The sequence below is a fragment of the Trachemys scripta genome, chromosome 2, assembly GCF_013100865.1.
Source record: "Trachemys scripta elegans isolate TJP31775 chromosome 2, CAS_Tse_1.0, whole genome shotgun sequence".
In the NCBI taxonomy this organism is placed as follows: Eukaryota; Metazoa; Chordata; order Testudines; family Emydidae; genus Trachemys; species Trachemys scripta.
Window position 1 is genome coordinate 257,321,554 of NC_048299.1, and position 22,143 is coordinate 257,343,696.

Here is a 22,143-nt window from a genome sequence, read left to right on the forward strand (position 1 = left end):
ATCTTCAAATATTTAATTTCCTTTTGCTTCAATTAATACCGTTCAAAGCAGGATGAAAACTAATTTACAGGCTGAGTTGGGGCTTTCCTACTGTCCCACCATCACTGTATTTAAGCAAAAAAAAGCCACTGCCAATTGGCAAACTCAGGAATTGCAAGCTGAAGGAGACGTCCTTATTTCTAGAACTCTGATGTGATAGTTATGGGTTTTCAAAACTATGTTTTGGTGCCTGTCTGATTCTTTGCATTGTACTGCACTAAATTATATGTACATTATTCCTCAGTGCATGCACATGGCTTTTTACATGACCACAATGCTACGTACACAACATTGTCAGTTTAAAATCTAAACTGACAAGAAGTATCTTCACTTAGGCCATACATTAACACTCAAGAGGCCACATCAAGATCAGGGATCCTTTTTAAACACAAGTTACAATCTTTGTTCCAAAGAATTTACAGTCTAAGAATGAATTTAATTTGTCACTTATACTCTATTTACTTTTAAATTTCTCTCAGCTTGTGCAATGGAAATCATTTAAGTCAGTTTCAGGACCATAATTATGTAACATGTGTGTTTTAAACGCCACAACAGAGTGCTTAAAATTCTACATAAGAATTTTAGATTTGTGAAAACGTTTCATTTGATCTTAAACTTTTTTTGTAAAGCTTGTTTTTACAAAATTGATCAACATTTAAAATCTGATAACACCCCTTGAAGTTCAAAATGTAACACGTATAGCTGTTAACTGTATGTTAAGTATGGCCAATACCTCTCCAATCAGTTGAGCAGCTCATCAAGTCAAGCATGCAATTAGGAGTGTTTTCCATATCTCAAAGTTCTACCCTTTGTCTGTCTCGCTCCCCAAGTAACCAGAAAATGCTTCCTTAGCTGAAACACTTAGTTTAAGGGATGTCACAAGTAAAGAGATGGTAGTAAAAATATTTTCAGGAATCCCACTGAATACTTCCTGTGTCAAATCTATAGACTGATCCTTAAGAGCTCATGCCTACCTCCTCCTCCTCTTCCTCTTCCTTCTCTTTTTCCTTCTCCTTCTCTTTTTCTGGCAAAAGTTCCAGCTCTGGTATTAGTTGGCAGATATTTTGAGGCTCTTCTGGAGGCATTTCTACAGGTGGCATTTCCAACTGTTGTAATGGCTGAGGCTTTGAGAACACACGAGACATTAAAGTTAAATGGGAGTTAACATGAAGATTTCAGCTACTTGGAACTTTTAGGACTGAAAATCTTAAAGATACAATTTGGCATCTTTATAATCCCACATAATTAAACTTAATCCAAGTTTCTAATTTTCAGACACTTGCTACAAATAATCCAAGTGTTCTTTGCAAAGAAATACAACACATTTATTTTCCTTAGCTCCCCGTAAGTACCTCTTTAATCTTAGATTCCATTAAACCTAGAAATTCTAATAAAATATTAGTAACACAAGTCTGTTTCCCAAGAAGTTGGTTTAGTACATCACCCTGGGAACTGATCTTACTACAGAGAAATATGGTGTACTTTGGATGAGATCTAGCTTTAAGACCCCTCCCCCCGATAGCCAGATGCATCGCTGTATAAACCCCATTGTCAACTTATTGGGGAAATGCCTCATCAATGCATTAAAAACTACAGTGGCATCCTCTGTGGGACAAAGTGAGGACATTGGTATGAAGGCACTAGCTAAATATTTTCAGAAGTGACTTACAAATAGGGTACTGAAGACCCCATTCCCCACAGATCGTGGAGAACTGGAAACGCACTGCTTGCACTGAAGCAGAGGTACCCAAGTTATTAACTGTTTCCCATCCTTATAAATGAAGGGTGAAAAACTGAGGTTTTTCTTGCCAAAATAGTCTGCCAACAAGCAATTCTTTACACCAAGATAGATAGGAGCACAAGCAATACTATAACTGTGTGTTGCATTGAATTATATCTTGGCGAAACCTGCGTTAAATTACATCGTCTATTGAGTGGTTATAGAAGCAACTCTCATTGTAAGAAATATTCCAAACATGTTAAATGCATTGGGACATTCTCTTTCCTTTAAATGTAAGGGCTTAGCATAGCATAGCACCAGCTTTTCCCTTATAGACCTTTTTACCATGACCTTACTGTTTTGGGGCTGGTTTTATTTTTACTCAAATTCTGTAGGACACAGTCCCAGAACCACTTTGATATGTTTCTGTGGGGTGGGGGTTGGGAGAACTACTTTCAGGATTTGTAGCAGAGACTAACACCATTTCCTACCCACCAGAGAAATGTTATCTGTTTCTAGATAAAGGGATGCTATAGGCTTTCTTTGCAGAGCATATAGTCACCACTCCTGTGTAACTCACATCTTCACTGTAATCTTACTCACAGGTAATACAGGCTCTGGATCCACTTGCTGAGCCTTGCGTTTCACGCCTGTTTGAGGTGGTGGGGGTGGCATGACGGATTCATCCAAGTTGGTTCTGCTGCCTTCCATCATAGATTCCTGTAGGCGGCTTGGCTCTTCCAAGATAGGTTCATCTATATTTTGGGATATTCAATACGTTTTATAAATAGGTATTTTGATTTTGTTGTATATAACAGGTTTCAGAGTTACAGCCGTGTTAGTCTGTATCCGCAAAAAGAAGAACAGGAGTACTTGTGGGCTGTAGTCCACGAAAGCTTATGCTCTAATAAATTTGTTAGTCTCTAAGGTGCCACAAGTACTCCTGTTCTTCTTTTTGTTGTATATAAGTAGTTTATAAATCATCATGTCACTTCTTAAACTCACACCAATTAACTCACAGCACCTCCAGAGTTTACAACAATTAGGTCCATATTTTCATACTCACACAGTTTTTGTACTGATTTAATTAAATTGACGCAAAAGTCAATTTAGTTAAATCGGTGGAAATGTATGTGCAGACCAGCCCTCAGTGCCCATTTAATTCACTGGACACAGCTGTCTCATGTAAGTCTGCTATATTTAGAAAAGAAATCTACCAACAAAGGAGTTATTGACTGTAGCAAGTTATACGAGTAATTACAAAGCCCTGTGCTTTATAACCTAGGTAAATGTTTCCCCTCTAGTAATTTAATATAAAGCACCAAATAAAAATTAAGCTTTGAAAGGAAGTAGAGCATGTTGTTTAATGAGTTACAAACCAATAACATCTCGCTGTTGTTGCTGCTGCTGCGGTTCCTCTCTGGGCACCTCCGGGTTTTCAAAGTCTTTAAGGAACTCATCCAAGTTATCAGCTTCTCCACCTTTCCTCCTCTTTCTGAGGTCTTCTGGTACAAGAGGTGTAAGACAGCGAGTAAAAAGCTATAAGAAAAAACAATCACTCTTGTAGACTAGTAGTTCTCTGATCTGTAGTTAACACATAAATTTTTCATATTATATTTGTTTCAGAGATGGACTTCTCGTTATGTGCCCTTGTTTTAAAAAGCTTCTTTCCCTGAATGTTTAAGAATTGTTACATATCAGCAGGCTTGCCTGAATCCATTTTTTTTTAATAGCTTAGACTAATACATATGTTTCTTTTTAAGCATTTTTAAAATTTTATCGATTTAAATTTTTCATATTTGTGCAAAAATGTAGTGGTCAGACAATAACTATTTAATGAAAGTAAATGCTGAGAGTCAAAAAGGTAAAGATTCATAATAGTTGAATCAAATTGTCAGAATATGTCAAAACAGACAAAGTAAATAGCCTTAAATCAAACTAAGTTGTCACACAACACTTTTCTTACTTTCACTATCTGCAAATTATAATCAGATGAAAATATTTTTTCCTTGGTTTGTGTGGGTGCTGAAAAACACTACTGATCTATATTTACTGTTAAAAAAAAATCTAATCCTTCCCAGCCTACATATCAGTGACTGAACTACATGCAGACTCCAGAAGTTTGTTTTCAGTTGAAGCAAGTTTTCAAAAATGTACTATTTATCAGATGCTGCTAATGCACATTTTTGCTTGCTATATAAGATTTCAGCCTCACCCACATGATCAGTTCTTAATATAATTCATTTAAAAATAAACCTTCAGAAATCTGTATTACCTTCAATAGTCTGTTGTTCCACAAAGGTTGAGCAGGCAGAGAGAAAAGTTTTTCAACTCCTCCTGTCTCTTTCCACATCATCAATTTCTTAGTGGGAGGTGCTAAGTCCAAAGTAGTGACAATATCAGAGTAGTCACTTAATTGGGCTCTAATAGTCTTGCTATCCAGCTCTTTCACGCTGTCTACAATCAGCTTTCTCTTCCTCTTTGCTTTGGTTTCCTTGACTGTTGAAGACAAGAGAGAGGGAAACAGATTTGATACTATGTTACAGTAAAAATCCTACAGGCTCCAAGTAAATATACTGCCTAAGAATTCCCTAAATTTAAGATACACCTCTACCCCGATATAACGCGACCCAATATAACACGAATTCGGATATAATGCGGTAAAGCAATGCTCGGGGGGACGAGGAGCGCACTCCGGCGGATCAAAGCAAGTTCGATATAACGCGGTTTCACCTATAATGTGGTAAGATTTTTTGGCTACCGAGGACAGCGTTATATCGGGGTAGAGATGTAGTAAAATTTCTTAACCTATTTGGTGGCAGCACTAAATATTTGTACAGTACTTTTAAGATGTAAACTGATACTGTAAACAAGTAAATACCAGTCATTTTGCTAGCAACTCAACCATGCTACTATCCATTTTGACCAAACAACCAAGTATTTGTTTTAGTAATAACTGAACTAAAATTAGACTAATGATATTTATTTTCCTTCACGTCAGCATGAGTTGCTTCTTACAGACTGCAGACAGCTATGTCCTAAATATAATTTTAGTATGCAGATTTTAATTTGTTTCAGTAAGAACATAACTGTTATGTTAAATCAGACATTAGATAACTAGACAAAAAACTTCAGGTTCTGCCTTAGCAAGGGACTAAGCAAGGTTGATATTCCAATATGTGCAACTGCACTGTATATGCTCCAAGCAAGAAAGCTGGTAGTGAATTTCTTGGGAAAGCAAGACAAAATCCGATGTTCTGAAAAGAAAAATGGGAAACACACCACTAAACTGAGTTAGCAATAATACCAAGAGATTAATTTCTACTCCACTAACTCAAGGTTTTCCTAGATCAAAAGGTCTCAAATATTTCAATTAAAGTGTTCTCAAATGGCTTACTTACCAGTGATGTCAATAGGCTCCAAAGCAAAAGCTTCTTCTTCATTTGGAACCAGTGTTGTTTGATCAGTCATAGTTGGTAACGGTTCAACTGGATCTACTGAGTCTGGGCTGTCTGGTCCACCCACTACCAAACAAAACGAAAGTTAAACATCTTGGACTAAGTTGGAACACAAAGAAAACACCACAATATATCAACAGGTTCAACACAAGCTTTTATAAACTTCAGTCCACAACATGTTTATTATGAAACTAAACAATTCCTAGTGATAGTTTTAAAAACGAAACTTAGTCCTAGATTAAATACTCACTTGAAACATTATCATCATCATCCAGATCATCATGGGGAGGCTGTTCTGGCATCATTACCCCACCTTCTGAGAGAGCAGGTGGGTCATCAAAGATGCCTCCATCATTATTACTAAGAAGTTTGTCATCTGAAATAGCAACAGAAGAATCAGTTGTGGTAGTGTGCATAAACAAACCAAAAAACCCCAAGTAATCAAAATGTTGTATACTTATAACAGCACAGAAAACTGAAGGACTAAAGATACACAAACTATCTGAATTTTTTTTTTTGCAGCAGTCATGCTCCATCAAAGGGAAAAAAAAGTGTTTTTTTTTTTTAAAGTGAAATCCAAACAAACAATATTAAGTCAAGTTAGTTATCACACTTGTGTCTGTTTTATTAGTATGCTGTTATGTTCTGACTACCCAATTATACATAATGTTTGCATGTTGCATGCAAAGCTTAAGTCTATCATGCAAGAATTCCACAGGGTTTTTAAAGTTCAGGGATCATAGTAAAAAGGATCCAACACTTAACAGTCTCATTGTATAAATTTAATCCCTCCCAAGGGAGTCAGAGGGGTTTCAATGAGCCAGAAGATTCACATACTAGTTTCTCTTCCACGCCTCACATGTACAGTGGAGTGCCTTGAATTTGGAAAGTGATTTAATTCAAACTGCGTATTTTAAAATAAAATGAAAATGTTTACCGGGATAATTATTGTTAGGCACTGTACAAACAACAACAAAACATGGCCCTTGCCCCAGAGAGCTTACAATTTAGACAGAAGACAAGGGACAGTTAATAAAACCCAGTTGCTACACTAATTTCTCAAACATACCCAATATTCCTCCATCATTTCCTTCTCCAAAATTATCATCCTTGTATTGGTCTTCATATTCCAGGTGGTTAGCTTTCTCATTAAGATGACTGGTGCTCTGTTCAGGCTCCAGTAAAAGATTGGACGCACTGGTACTCACTAGCATGTCATCCTCAAATGCACTACCTTCTCTCATCATCTCACGATCATCCATTCCAAAATCTCCTGCAAGAATATAATTTTAGCCAAACAGATAAAGAATTTAGGTTTAAGCAAACCAACAAGCAGATCATTAATCACTTCACTTATTCTATGAAAAAATGACCCACTAGATAATTTTGTTCTATAACTAATTTCTCAGTAAGTTTAGAGTTATTTCTGTTCACCAAAATGCAGTTATGCTTCTATAGTTTTCAACCCTTTTACAATTTATCTATTACTTTTTTAAATGTAGAGTTAATGGTGGACACTTGAAGACACTTTCTTCAGTGCTGTTTTAATTTCATAGGTTTGTTCAAAACAACTTCCTCTCTTGTCCTCCTCCTGAAGTTATCTTTCTTACGTAGAAAATATATTCTAAGCATACCTATTGAGAATGGCTTCAGTACTGCACCAAAATATTTAAAATATTAATTTTAGAGACGTCCATTGGATCTATTAAAAGAAAAAGCTCCCTAAGCTCTAAGTTTGTGTTTAATGCACATCCAAAAACAGATTAATACCAGAGAGGTCTATTAATCCCATGTGTAGACAACCGATTAACAGATTCCTATTTTATGGATAATATTAAACAAGTTTGGAGCACAGAAAACAATTTTAAGATATTCATATACATTTTTATCAGTTCTAAAGCATTCTGTACAACGATACACCAAGAGATATTGAAACAAAAAAATCTCAGAATACCACTTTCATCATTGCAATTGCTCCGCCACTAAGAAAAAAAGTTATAAGGGGTCAAAAAGTTATTTCTGAATGCAATGAAAATCAGTAGAAAAGAGCTGCTGGCTAATGAATTTAGACTGCCACATTTAAAAGAGAAAATTAACATTTCATATATTCACTTAAGCATTAATCCACCTGACAAATGGTTATTGTTGCTTCTTTACAAGCAGCAACAATTTTTTTGGCTATTAGATGACAGATTTTTGGAAAACTCATCCTATAATGAGGGTATTCACTCTGTAAAAACATTTGACTAATACATCTAAGTGATATTTCATGTAATATTCTCAGTGCTAATTAACCCACAAGATTTGTGAAACTTTCATTTCACTCCAAGAGCCAGCAAAACCTAACTTAGTACATTAAAAATATATTAGTATAATTTTAATAATAATAATAATATTATATAAAATATAACTTAGTATATTAAAAATATTAAAGCATTTTACCAAAGTCATTATCCTGAAGAATACTGATGTTGCCCACTTCTTCTCTCATTGTAATTTCTTCCACTCTACTCTGGTTCAAACTGAATTGTTGAGCCACATCAATATCGCTTAAATAAAAAGAACATACAGTTTTAAAAGACTTTCCTTGATTATATTTGATCAATTTAAAACAATTTACAGGTTACTTAACAGACTACTGTTTTATTATGAAGCCTGTCTATAGAAATATATTGTGCACTTGTATAAATACAGTCATGAAGACAACCCTAAAAAATATAACAAACAACAAATATTACTTTAGGATATACTAAGAGTGAGGCAATAAAAATTGTGATCAGCTTCTAGAAAGCTAGGAATAAAGAAAAGCTACAGATATACTGTGCCTCTTGTGGCTCTAAGGTTAATTTTGGAATAACAAGCTCCAAAAAGTACTTATGAAATTCAGCGGTTACATTATCTACCTTCATCAAGAGTTTAAATTTATATAATGCACAGCAAAGAGCGTTAAGGTAAATGGTTTAGGAAAGCGTAAATAACTTGGAACATATTTGAATTATTTCTCAATTTACACAATACATTTTAAATTTAACTGTAAACCAAATAAATATTGGCATAGCAATTTGCATTCCAGGAGTTCCACAGGCAAAAAAAGTATTTCATTTTTTAAAAAGGTTAAGTATCCAATTTGAAATGGTACTTATCTGCCATTGTTTGTGTTAATTGATCAATTTAGATTTGAAATCGCTACTCCAGAAAAGCAAGCCTACTTTAGTAAGAGAAAGTAAGCTTACTCTAGATCAGGCAGTGGCTGGTCAAAATCATGAAATTCCTCAGGTAAAGTGATAGCATTGTAGGCAGCCTCTCGATTTTCCTCAGGCAAATCAACAACACCTGAAAAGGAGAACACTCAGACATAAGTTTCTATATCTACACAAAAGATAGGATTTTTTTTTCCAAACACACTTAGTGTTGGTTTCTCTGCTCCCTTAGGTAAGACTCCCATTGTCTTCACTACCTTCAGCGGGAAAACACCAAGCCAATGCCACTCCAAATGTTTTTGTTACAGATGAAAGTTAAATGCAATAAAGCAGGCAGTGAAATGTCACTGAAAGCCACGGCCATATACTTGAGAATCTGGATCAGAAAGGGAGATCCAAAAAAAACCTAAATAAAAATGCTACATACTTCAAGTCTCATTTTTTTAAAGCTGTTTTGTTCCAGTTTTCAAAAATATGCCACTGTAAAAAAAACTGGATTCCTAAAGTTAAATCCCCAGGCCACATTTAGGCACATAAATAGACTGGATTCAGAAGTACTGAGCACTCAGAAGCTGCCACTGAAGTCCCGTCTGAACAATTTCAAATTGGCAAAAAATTTTTTACAATTCCCACACTAAAATCAGAGATAATCAACTAAGTTACTCAACTTAAAGTTGGGTTAAAAGTCGTTTCAGGTATTAAGAACATTTGTTCCCTCCTTCCCCACCTCCAAGTCTCCCTGCCAATTCTTCTGCTTTTACAATCACGTTCTCCTACTTAAATTATTTTTCTTTGTTGCTGCGTGAAACATCCACACAATAGGAGAAACTGACTATCCTAAGGAAAACAATGATACTGAGTAGACATCAAATACTGTAACACAAAATACAAATACTGAAAAAAATATTCCTTTCAGTTACTGTAGCTTAGATATTACTTTTACGATTGTAAACAAAAAATCGTTAGGCACAAGGAATATGATTATAAGATAGCCTCTCTTTGAGCAACTTGCTTCTATATTTCCCTTTTTCACCTCCTGCCTGCATGGCCTCTTGATACTCCACTGGTTCCAAATTCCCCTCAGTGCTTCCCAATTGCATGTGCAGCTATTTAACAAGCAGCACATCCTCATATCACCTGCTGAATAGGTCTTATTGACAAGAGTGCCGAAACCTTAGTCCAGAACACTCAACTGAAGCAGTGCCGGGGAAGAAGCAGAATTTCAGAGTGTCATCTGAAAGATGGTATTTCCCTATGCAAAGTAACACAAACTTCTCTTATTCCAATAGGAGCATCAGGAATGTAAAACAGCATACGTGCTTATTAAGTCTCACTACATATTGTAATGTAACTTGTGGGGGAAAGTGTTTAAGATACATGGCGAGTACCTGGACGAAAAGCCATCTTGATCTTAATGAAGGCTTCATTACAGTCTGCAAGAAGGTATTTAGCTTTCCTGTGGTAGATTCTAACAACTCCCAATAAGAGATGTCCTGAGGTTCGAAGTGCCATCTTCACCTAAAAATAGATTTACTGATTGCAACAGGTATATCTTGTTTATATTGAAAAACAAAACAAAAACACAGTACTTTCACAGGAGAAAAAAAACCCTCAGTGCAAGCCAGTCTTGCTAGAGTTTCTCTTATGATATACTCCTTTTACATCAATTTTAAGATAAACAGTAAAGCACAGCATCTCAAAGTAACTTTATACTGCCAGAGACAATATTAATCAACATGAAGTAGTTTGCAAACCCCATCCTTTCAACTAAATCTGAACAGCAATTTGTTAATTGTACTTTGTACTACTTCAAGAAATATCTACAAAAGTAATACTTAAAATAGCATATGCTGTTCTCAAAGCTTTACAATCAGTTCCCACAGTGTGATGCAGCTAAGTATTCCAATGCTATACATGGGGAAACTGTCCAACACCATCGAGGGAGACAGCATCAGAGCCAGGATCAGAATTCAGGGAATTCCTAGCTTTAAGTCCAATATTTTGACTACCACACTATTAGTATAGAGTGGCATGCAGGTTTAGTTTGTTATTTTTGCTTAGGGGAAATGAAGAGAAGGCCTGTTACGTTTGCAAACAAAGGGGTATTCATTGAGTCAACAGGCCTAGCGATTACAGAAAATGCTTTATTTCCTAAACATTCAGTTTTAATTAATAAAGTTAAGTTTGAAACATGTCACTTCGGAATAAATTAGCAAGCAGCACACAAAACCAAACCCATCTCACTGCATCCTGTATAACTCCTTCATGCCTTTGTTTCTTTGGTTAACCTCCAATCCTGCTCAAATTTGTGGACATCACCAAGATTTAATAGGTGGGACAATGGGGTCCTCCTGGTCTACGACAGGGGCCCCAGGCCCTATGATAATACAAAACAAAGAACAGGACTAAACTGCACACTGAACCAGAAATAAGGTTAAAAGTGACTGCAGGCAATGAGGAAAGATTTACTAATAGTAAATTTAGAGTTTCACACCAAAATAGGAAATAAAACAGCACAGTTAAAAATTTTGGGGCGGGCACAAAGAAGCAGCTGTACCCTTCACATTAAAACAAATTTGTGTTCCTCTTGTCGCCAAATCTCTAAAACAGTTTCACTGTTATTTTTCTATGTAACCAAGTATTGTATTTGCTGCAGGGCAGGAGTGTGGTTGTCCAAAGATGTGGCCAGGAAAGAATATCTTCAGTGGCTCATAATCTGAAGAAGTTTGAGAACTGTGTTGACGGATAAGTGGAATAAGATTTCTCAGGAAGAATAAGTCCTAAAACTTCTAACCTCAATTTAACTGAATTATTACAGATACCCAGGCTTTTTATTACATACAATAATAAAAGCTCGTCTAAGCCTCCAGAAATAAGATAAAAACACACACAACCCCCAACCCCCGCCCCAAACAAAAACAGATTTTAAGAATGCCTAGCTCTGAAAGTCTTACAAAAATCCTTGCAAGCCTCAAGGCATATGCATAACCCCCATGAGTGAGCATTTCCACTGCCTTGGTTCTCATTCTCCTTTCTCTGACTCCTCCCTGGGTTGTCAAATGAAGTTCTTGTCATAACTAAGGCCATGTTTACACAGGCAAGTTTCTGCGCAGTAAATCAGTTTTCTGTGGTGTAACTCCTGAGGTATACACACTGCCAACCACTTAGTAGCAGAAACTGCGCAGTTTCTGCGCACTAAAAAAACCCCACCCCAACAAGAGGCGTACAGCTTTCTGCGCCGAGGCTACTGCGCCGCTGTGCCAATATAGACACCTGGTCAATTACACTGCTCTACAGCCAAAACGCTTCTGAAATAAATGTAGTCAAACTTTACTAATTCTTAATTAGGTTCGAATAACTATAATTGAGAATGAAAATGATGCTTAAAATTGTTGATTGGCTCTAGTTTTCAAGATATGCTATTGGGTCAGTATATACGACCCTTGACTTGGGAATGGCGGAGGGTAAGGGAGTTATAAAGGGAAGGGATCTCAATTTAAACCAGAAATGACTAACACACATCTTTGACTGGATCTATGAATAAATCTATGACTGGGTTTGGACAGTACTTGCTTTTTAGGCAAACAATGAATGATACAATCTGAAGCTGGTATTGCGTCATACATGATATTAATTGCATCATGTTATTCCTAGAAGTCATGGATGATGCAATCATAACGAAGCTTACATCACTCTGCTGAACAAATTGCCCTAGATCAGCTCTACAAATCATACAGTGTCGTGATCTCTTATTTGTCAGTGTTTGATTTTGCAAAGGGACACATTTCAGTTTAGCCAAAGTGAGCAGAGATGCCTCGTACTTGTGTGAACAGTGCAGCTAACTTCTGCTATGTTTGTGGTGAACTGACTTTTGCATCACAGAAGCGCAGTATAACCACTATGGTTAAGAAAGCCTATCACCTTTATTTTGGCTGCAAAATTGGAGATCAGGACAAGAGGTGGGCCCCACACATATGCTGCAACACTTGTGCAACAAATCTTCGGCAGTGGTTGAACAGGAAAAGGAAATCTATGCCTTCTGCAGTGCCAATGATTTGGAGAGAGCCAACAGATGATACCAACGATTGTTACTTCTGCATGGTGCCTCCAGTTGGGAAAAGTGTGTCAAAGAAGAAAAAGTGGACTGTGCATTATTCAAACATTCCATCAGCTATACGCCCAGTACCCCACGGAGAAGGACTGCCGGTTCCTTATGCACCAGAATCATTCTCACTTGAGTCAGACGAGGAAGAGGATGAGGATGAAACTTCTGGTCCTGAACCATCAATGTCACAGGACCCACATTTTCTCCCATCCTCCTCCTCTGAACCACACCTCATAACACAAGGTGAACTGAATGACCTTGTCAGGGATTTGGAACTACCCAAGAGTAAGGCAGAGCTGTTGGGCTCCAGACTACAGCAGTGGAACCTCCTGGCAGGTGATGTTAGGGATTCCATGTGCCGTGACCGTCAAAAGAATCTTGTCCCATTCTTCTTCATGGAAGGTGATCTTGTAGCCTGCAACAACATCGATGGTGTGATGGCAGCCCTCAACATCGTTCACGATCCAGATGAGTGGAGACTGTTCATTGATTCATCGAAGACGAGTCTTAAAGCTGTTTTACTGCATAATGGCAATGTTTTGCCATCAATTCCAGTTGGTCATGCAGTCCATATGAAGGAAACCTATGACAACATGAAACAACTTTTGAGGTGCATAAACTATGACCAACATCAGTGGCAGCTTTGTGGCGATTTGAAGGTTGTCGCTCTCTTGCTTGGTCTGCAGACTGGATACACAAAGTACTGCTGTTTTCTCTGCGAATGGGATAGTCGTGCAAGAGATTCCCACTACATCAAGAAAGACTGGCCACTCCGACAGTCATTGGAGCCTGGGAGGAAAAGTGTTCAGCATACACCACTTGTTGAATCAAGGGAGATTTTGTTACCACCCTTACACATCAAGCTGGGTCTGATGAAGAACTTTGTCAAGGCCATTGACAAAACACAAGCAGCTTTCAAATACCTCCGTGGAAAATTTCCAAAGTTAAGTGAAGCTAAGATAAAGGAAGGTGTCTTTGTTGGTCCTCAGATTCGTCAACTTCTTTGAGATGATGCATTTGACCATGCACTGCGTGGCAAGGAAAAGACGGCATGGAAAGCTTTCCAGTTAGTGGCAATAAATTTTCTTGGAAACAACAAGGCAGACAACTACAGGTTGTTGGTGGAAAACCTCCTCAAGGCATACAAAAGCCTTGGTTGCAACATGTCACTAAAGATACATTTTTTGCACTCTCATCTAGATTTTTTTCCACCGAACTGCGGAGCAGTGAGCGACAAGCACGGCGAGCGATTTCACCAGGACATTTCAACAATGGAGAAATGCTATCAGGGCAAATGGAGCCCATCAATGCTTGCAGACTATTGCTGGACAGTGACAAGAGATGCTCCATTTAATGAATACAAGAGACAAGCCAAGAAGCGCCGAGTAGACACTGAATAGGACTAAACTATGTACAGAATAGTTTGCCTTTTGTTTCATAATAAAATTTATTTATATAACCCATTTGCTGATTTTTAAAGTGTTACATAAACAGGACAGGTGAAATATCATCATGTAAAGCAACCATAAACACATGAAAAGACCTAGGTTTACAATTTATGATTAAAACTCTACTATCTACACAATATATATATATATATAGACATAAAATGTAAAATCTTAAATATCTTAGAAACAGTAGCCAATCAGTTGTTTTAATTGTCATATTTGACTTCAGCACATCAAAATACATAATAAATAGCACATTTTATCTCTGAAGCAGACGACTTCTCAAAAATTATAGACCAGTGTTACAGCACTGCAACTGGCCTCTGGGGAGGTCCCACAATGCCTTTTCTCACCTCTCCGGTCCTCGGTTTGAACTCTACTGCCCTGCCCACAGGTGACCAACTGTCAGCCCCAACCCTTAAATTCCTTGGGAATTTTGAAAGTCTCCTTTCTGTTTGCTCGGTAATGTGTGCAGTGGTCTCAGCGTATCTTTCCAGGTGACCATGCCTGCTCCACGGATCAGGCAATCTTCTACTTGGAGCAATGCCGAGCTCCTGGACCTCATCAGCATTTGGGGAGAGGGAGCTGTCCAGTCCCTGCTGCCCTCCAGCCATAGGAATTATGATACCTACGGACAGATTTCACAATGCATGACAGAAAGGGGCCATGACCGGGACACACTGCAGTGAATGGTCAAAGTGAAGGAGCTGCAGAACCCCTACCACAAGGCGATGGAGGGAAACCGCCGCTCCAGTGCTGTGCCCACGAGCTGCTGGTTCTACAAAGAGCTGGACACGATACTTGGTGGTGACCCCACCTCCACTGCGAAGGCCACTGTGGATACTTCGGTGACTCGCATGCCAGTAGAGAGTGGACTGAGCCAGGAGGAGGAAATCTTGCACCAGGATGTAGAGGGGGACCCAGAGGCAGAGGACGACTCTGAGGTCAGAGATGCATGCAGCCAAGAGCTCTTCTCTACCCCAGAGGAGGCTAGCCAATCACATCGGTCGGAGCTTGGCGAAGTGCAAACAGGAGAGGAGGCCCCGGTAAGTGGCTTTGATTTTGGGAATCGCTGAAGCAAGTTGTTGGGGGCAGGAGGGTAGCAGAAAGCAGGCTTGTGTCTGTATGATGTGTGTACCGCCACATGCACAGTCTGAGCGGCAGAACAGGGTGTTTATTCACTCCCTCACTTCACGGGAGTCTGCCTCAGATCTCCATGAAATGCTCATGGACATACTGGGCAATCCGCGGCTGCAGGTTCTTTGGCAAAGCTGCTTTGTTTCTTGCCCCATTAAGGGTAACTTTTCCGCACCACTCCGCCGTCATTGCACTCTGCTGTCACTGGGGACCATTGCTGCACACAGGCAAGCTATCTAAGGGCCAGGGCAGAAGCTGCAGTTTTGGAGAAGACCCTCCCTTGATTCCCTGCTCACCCTCAGCAGCGAGATATCTTCCATAATGAACACAGTCTGTGGAAAATGCAGGGAGAGTAATGATTATAAGGCTCCCGCCCCCATAGTGCTGGCTCTCCCCAAGAGCCAGGTGCCCAGTGTACAGTAGGTCCTGGAACACTGATTTCCCCTACCCCTGTGGTTACTCATCACTTTGGGGGTCTTGTGGCTCATGTGTGCTTCCGTGGGTTCAGCCAGTTAGTGACAGGTATGTGAATAGTAGCTGTGTTTTACATCACTGAATCAGTGGTCTCTGTGTTGCAAACAATTCTGCTCCTGTAAAACGTTGCATTTTGGCTTCACAGATATGATCATGGGAGCCCAGCCTCCCCTCTTTGTTATCGCCGGCTGAACAGCTGCACAGGATGAGACTTTCTGTGTGATGTCATGATGTACTCCGCGGTGCGCCAGAACGAAGCCACGGAGCTGCTCTTAAACGTTATGGAGTGCCAAGCGGACATGCTCCAGATGCTACTAGCATTGCAAACCAAGCACCTCTGCATCCACTCTCCCCTGAAGCGGCTGTTGCAAAACTCTTTACCATGCTCCCCCTCAGACACCACCACCACATTCTTATCAACCTCCTGGCTTCAGTCTGTACCCACTGGATTCCACTCCTGTCCCATCACAGTCCAGCCCTGCGGATTCCTAGTACCCACTGCACTCAACACCCATCCCTCTGCCGTTTAGCACCCACTGCACTGTACTCCAAAGGACAAGGTTGCATATGATACCTGGACATACACTAATCTTCAACAGTCCTGGGACCCCACCTGCTTGCTTTGTTAAAATATTATGTATTTGCTGTTTAAGAAAAAATCCAGAACACTTAAACTGTTTTATTTAACTAAAACAAGGACATTAAATGTCTGTCTGGTGATGTTCTCCTCCTAATACAGCATGGCAAGAACCATTAATCAAATATTAATGATTAACCTGTTGAATTGGAGATAGTTCACCTCCTAATGACTTTATAAATATCTGCTTCAATTACCCTTTGGTAAATGAAATAACCAATCATTCATTTTCTGATATAGCTGTAAAGTTAATCTGAAGTTTTCAAAATAAATCACTTTAAAATGTAGTGTGTACCTTCTAAAAATGAAACCTACAGCTATCTCAGAGTTGTGAAGAATATGTATTAAGATTATAACCACCACCAAGAATGCACTTTTATGTAGAAAACCACGATTAAATCGAGTCTTCCTGACTAGTGATTTAAATCAATTTGATTTAAATCAAATCCACCGTGTTCAAATTGCTGCCTCAAGGCCTCCCTGATCCTTATGGCCCTGCACGACGCCCCTCTAATAGCCCTGGTCTCTGGCTATTCACATTTAGCCTCCAGGCGCTGAGCCTCAGCGGTCCAGCCCTGAGTGAAGCTTTCATCCTTCCCTTTACAAATATTATGGAGCGTACAAACCGCGGCTATAAGCATAGGAATATTGTCGTCAGCCATGTCCAGCCTCCCATATAGACAGCACCAGTAGGCCTTTAAATGGCCAAAAGCACACTCACCAGTCCTTCTGCACTTGTTCAGCCTGTTATTGAACCATTCCTTGCTGCTGTCAAGGTTCCCTGTGTATGGCTTCGTAAGCCACAGCATTAAGGGGTAGGCAGGGTCTCCCAGGATCACAATGGGCATTTTGACTTCCCCTACAGTGATCTTCTGGTCTGGGAAGTAAGTCCCTGCTTGCAGCTTACTGAACAGGCCAGTGTTCCAAAAGTTGCGTGTCTCATGCACCTTTCCAGACCAGCCTGTGTTAATGTCCGTGAAATGCCCACGGTGATTCACAAGTGCCTGAAGAACCATAGAGAAATACCCCTTCCAATTAATGTACTCGGTGGCTAGGTGGTCTGGTGTCAGAATTGGAATATGTGTGCCATCTATCGCTCCTAGACAGTTAGGGAAGCCCATCTGTGCAAAGCCATCCACAATGTCACGCATGACTCTGGGCAACGTGGTCTTTTGGAACAGGATGTGATTAATGGCCTGCACACTTCCATCAACACGACTCCAACAGTCGACCTTCCCACTCCGAACTGGTTAGTGACCGATCAGTAGCAGTCTGGAGTAGCCAGCTTCCACAGTGCAATTGCCATGCACTTCTCCAAAGACAGGGCAGCTCTCATTCTCATGTCCTTGCGCCGCAGGGCTGGGGCAAGCTCATCACACAGTCCCATGAATGTGGCTTTCCTCTTCGAAAGTTCTGTAGCCACAGCTCGTTATCGCAGACGTGCATGACCATGTGATCCCACCACTCAGTGCTTGTTTCACGAGCCCAAAAGCGGAGTTCCACTGTGGTCAGCACCTCCGTGAATGCCACAGCAATCTCATGTCGCAGCTACTACACTTGGCGAGGTTAATGTCAAACTCCTCTTGCCTTTGTAATTTAAGGAATAACTCCACTGCCACTTGTGATGTGTTAGTGAGAGCGAGCAGCATATTGGTCAGCAGTGCGGGATCCATTCCTGAAGACCGAAGAGGCAGAGTGCACAGTACACAGACCGTTGAAAGATGGTGCCAAAGGCGGACTGAAGCACAGAATTTGCTGCAATGTGAAGCAATGCATCACGGGGCATTGGGGCAGGACCCAGGATGCCCCGCGACCCCCTTCGCCTTCCCACAATTCTTAGCAGCAGAAGAGGAAGAGATGCCAGAGTGCACCGCTCCAAATAGCGCTGCAAGTGTGAACACGCTATTGTGCAAGTAGCTGACAGTGTGAACCCACAACAGTGGTTTCCCTTCAGTGCTCTCTGAGCAGCGATGTAACTCAGCCAAACATACCCTTCAATTACAAACTCTTGTAGGCAGGGAATCAGCCTGTTCTGTAAAGCACCATGCATATCTACAGTGCTCTGATTAATAGAGGATTCAGCTATTATATTTGTGTATATTTATAACTCTTGTAAAGATTATATTAGCTGCACTGAATTGACAGCCAGAAGATCAATTTAGCTGAAGAAAGTGTTTATGGATACTAGGAAACAAACTTTAGGTCTTTTAAAAAAATAAAAAAGCTTTTCTCCAAGGCATCCAAATGTCTGTTGTCAAGTAAAATGGTTTATATTTGACTAATGTGCCACATAACCAGTCCATTTTTTAGAGGCGAGTTAAAAACGAAAACATCCATGAACACATAAGACCTGAAGAATCTTCCCTCTGATTAGTAGGTATCTGGTAAGAAGAAAGTGTTCCATTCTCTCCCTCTTAACTCTGAGGTTGTGTCCTTCAGCACTTTTCACAGTTGCTCTGTTGGCTGTAGCCAATACCAAGCAAAGCACCAAATGCAACTTAGGGCCTAACCTGGAGAAAACTGTACTCAGCAAGTAATGTTATTGTGTAGCTATTGACTACATTTTCCAACCCTTTGAACATAAAGGACAAGAATATTTAAATAATCAATCATTCTTTATTTCAATAGCTCTCAATGTCAAGCGTATTCAAATGTCACCGTAAGTCCTTTGAAAGCTACTTGCTGACAGGTACAAGATGTTTTTTTTCCCTTTCCCTCGCCCACCATAAAAAATTTCTACGTATACACATGGTACATCAAGATAATTCAGATAAAGATACTCTGCATAAAACCTATTAACCAAAGGACCAAATTTGAAACCTGGCCACTTCTTGCAAAACTATAAACTAAGAATTGAATGAAAAGCTCAGATTATTTCTTAGAATACAGGTATTCATGGATTATTTCATACTTCATGTAAAACAATTGTGAGCACACTTTTTTTCATTAAAAGAGTTAACATTTTAGAATTTTTCAGGTTAAGGCATCAGTATATTAGTTACTTCTTGTATATTGATCATGTGCTGTCGTAATTTATCTCTGCTGAACCAGCAACATTAACATCAAGATGACTGTAAAATAGATACCTTAGGTGAGATGATACTCTCCACGCTGCTCTCTAGATTACACTCGAATACATGGGCTTTGGTTAGTTTCTTATCCCAATGGGCCGCTAGCCAGATTTTGGCCAGCGGCCCACGCTTGCTCAGGACAAAATGGGCGTAGAACATTGTCCCAGCCGCCTATAAGGTGTAAACCTGTAAAGAAAAATATAATTGTTTTATATTGAATTGGGTTACTGCAAAAAAAAATCTCACCATATTTTTTTTTTATATATATATATATATATGCATGCCACTTGGAGGCTATCAACATGTCTTCTTTTCAACCAGCAAAATTCTAGAATGGTTTTGTACAAGAAAAAGGACAGAAATTTTCAATACAACAGAAAACGCTCCATATACCTTAAAATCTGAAAGGATTTTGTTCAAGATTGAGAGAGTTTTGCTCATTTTTTCCCCATTGGTGGCTATATGTTTATAAGTGTAGAAGTTTACTGCGTTGGAAACTTGAGTAGGTAAACTAGAAAAAAGTCACACCTACAGAAATGTGGGTCTGGAAGGGAACTCAAAAGACATTTAAGTCCATCTCCCGGCATTGAGGCAGGATTAAATATACCTACACAAATGTCTGCCAGCAATGGTCTAAGTTTAGCATCATCCTTGACCATGAACTTTGGTCTCTTATTAGACCTATCTATGATTCTTCCAAGAACTCATTTCCCAATGCTAGTCACTAGGACTCCTCCATTGTAAAAATCTTCATTCATGCTTCCATCTCCATTCACCACAGTCTTCTACATAGCCTTATCAAGTACCAGCTATTCAGACCCCAGCACATATGGAATACCACTGACCCAAATTTTCTCACCACAAGAAAGATCATAGTCTTTCCATCCTCAAACAGTTCCTGTATCTTTTAATGCCAAAACAAAAAGTTAAGAGCTCTACTCATTCTAAAAGCCTTCCATATGTTTATTCCAGGGGTTCTCAAACTGGGGGTCAGGACCCCTCAGGGGGTCGCGAGCTGTCAGTCTCCATCCCAAACCCCACTTTGTCTCCAGCATTTATAATGGTGTTAAATATATAAACAAGTGTTTTTAATTTGTAAGGGGGGGGTTGCACTCAGAGGCTTGCTATGTGAAAGGGGTCACCAATAAAAAAGTTTGAGAACCACTGGTTTATTCCAACCTTTCTAAAGGACTCTTATTATCTACAGCCCTTTCCCTCTGAGTGTAGCATTGTTTTCCTATGGTCCTTCTGTCTTGCTGCTGGTGGTGCAAGAGCCCACTCCTAGCAGCTTTGAGAAGGGGAAATATACTGTATTTATAAGGGACTGGTCACCATAATATGAGATAAAACATAAGACTACAGTCCCATCACTAGCTTATGGGGAAACCTGTATGAACCTAATAATTAAGGTTAAGATTTTGTCACAGGTATTTTTAGTAAAAGTCATGAACAGGTCACGGGCAATAAACAAAATTTCATAGAAGCCCACAACCTGTCTGTGACTTTTACCAAAAATATTCAAGACTAACAGTCTGAGCCCTGGTGGGGGCTGACTGCCAGCCACTGCTCCAGCCCCGGTTGCTGCTACTGCAGCAGGCACAGACAGCTGCTCCTGACCCGCTGCTATGGTGGGAGTGAAAGCCAAAGAAGTCATGGAATCCGTGACCTCCGACAAAAATTGCATCCTTACCAATAGTTAAGTATGTGTATTAGGGAAGCAGAAGACCAAAGCCACTAACAGGCAGCTAATCGGAAATGAGCAAGTAAGGGGAGCACGCTATCATCCTAAGAGGATGGATCCGGTTCCTGGCAAGTCCAAGCACCATCTGTCTTGCCTCTTCTATCCTTCTCTCACTGTACCTACAATGGAGAATCAAACCTATGCCTTTAAAGCTCCTATATAGAACACCTCCCCAGCAGGCACAGCATGTGACACTAGGAGCAGAGCAGTTTAATTTGATGCATCAAGCAGAGGAGTATCAATTTCTAGCAAAACTGACAGTTGTCTCCTGCTGGAAAGTTTCCAAAATGCAGGGGAGCATACAGAACGCAGGCTTCCTGTGATTCCAGGCCAGGTTTAAATCTGCGGTCCCAAAGGTTAACAGAAGTGCAATGTCTAAACTGCAGCTGGCCTGTGCCAGCTGAATCAGGTTCACTGGGCTCAAACTGCAGGAATGTTTCATTGCAGTGTAGACTTCCTGGCTAAGGCTGCGTCCCAAGCTCTGGGACCCTCCCACCATGCAAGGTCCTCAAGTCCAGGCTCCAGCCTGAGTCCAGAAGTCTACACTGCAATTAAACAGCCCCTGATAACATCCACAGGTATTTAACTGCAGTGGAGACATACCCTTACATTCTTTCAGTTACTCCACAGTTGTGCAATATTCTACAACCAGATTTCAGTATGCCCACTCATGTAATTTGGTTTATATTTATCTGAATATGCGTTTTATTAGCCCTATAGTATTACCATAGTACCAACAAGCTCCAGTCAGAAACTGGGATCCCACTGTGCTAGACACTGTACAAACAGAACAAAAAAACCCCCCAAGAACCCCAAAGCAGTTCATGCCCCAAAGACCTTACAGCATAGGTATAAGACAAGAGACAGATGGATACAGGCAGATAAATGGGGGAGTACAAGGAAACAATGTGACAATATAGGTCAGCATTACAGGTAGCGTCTCAACACACTGGCAGCGTAACCATCGTTAATTTTTTTGTAGGATCATGGAAAAAGTTTTAAAGTAGTATAATGAGTTAAGTTTTACAGATGTTTATAGGGAGCTCCTCCAAAGCATGAGGGGCTGCATTAAAAAAGCACTCCTTTGAAGATTAAGAAGTGGGTGATGGAGGT

General features: G+C 39.8%; 1 protein-coding gene across 3 annotated transcripts in view; it reads right to left on the minus strand.

Annotated features, from left to right (window-relative positions):
• RAD21 (RAD21 cohesin complex component) overlaps positions 1 to 22,143 on the minus strand; it is a 35,010-nt gene that overhangs the window by 5,621 nt on the left and 7,246 nt on the right. For 2 of the 3 annotated variants that reach the window (XM_034763504.1, XM_034763505.1), the window contains exons 2-12: positions 19,305 to 19,475; positions 9,806 to 9,935; positions 8,451 to 8,550; positions 7,660 to 7,766; positions 6,287 to 6,490; positions 5,468 to 5,593; positions 5,161 to 5,283; positions 4,035 to 4,258; positions 3,139 to 3,298; positions 2,363 to 2,514; positions 1,014 to 1,163 (exon numbers count right to left, since the gene is read on the minus strand). In XM_034763504.1, coding sequence (XP_034619395.1) covers positions 1,014 to 1,163; positions 2,363 to 2,514; positions 3,139 to 3,298; positions 4,035 to 4,258; positions 5,161 to 5,283; positions 5,468 to 5,593; positions 6,287 to 6,490; positions 7,660 to 7,766; positions 8,451 to 8,550; positions 9,806 to 9,935; positions 19,305 to 19,448 — 1,620 coding nt within the window. In that variant the 5' untranslated portion in view covers positions 19,449 to 19,475. Of the gene's footprint in view, positions 1 to 1,013; positions 1,164 to 2,362; positions 2,515 to 3,138; positions 3,299 to 4,034; positions 4,259 to 5,160; positions 5,284 to 5,467; positions 5,594 to 6,286; positions 6,491 to 7,659; positions 7,767 to 8,450; positions 8,551 to 9,805; positions 9,936 to 19,304; positions 19,476 to 22,143 lie in introns of those variants that run through there. The other variant, XM_034763506.1, reaches the window with a different exon arrangement.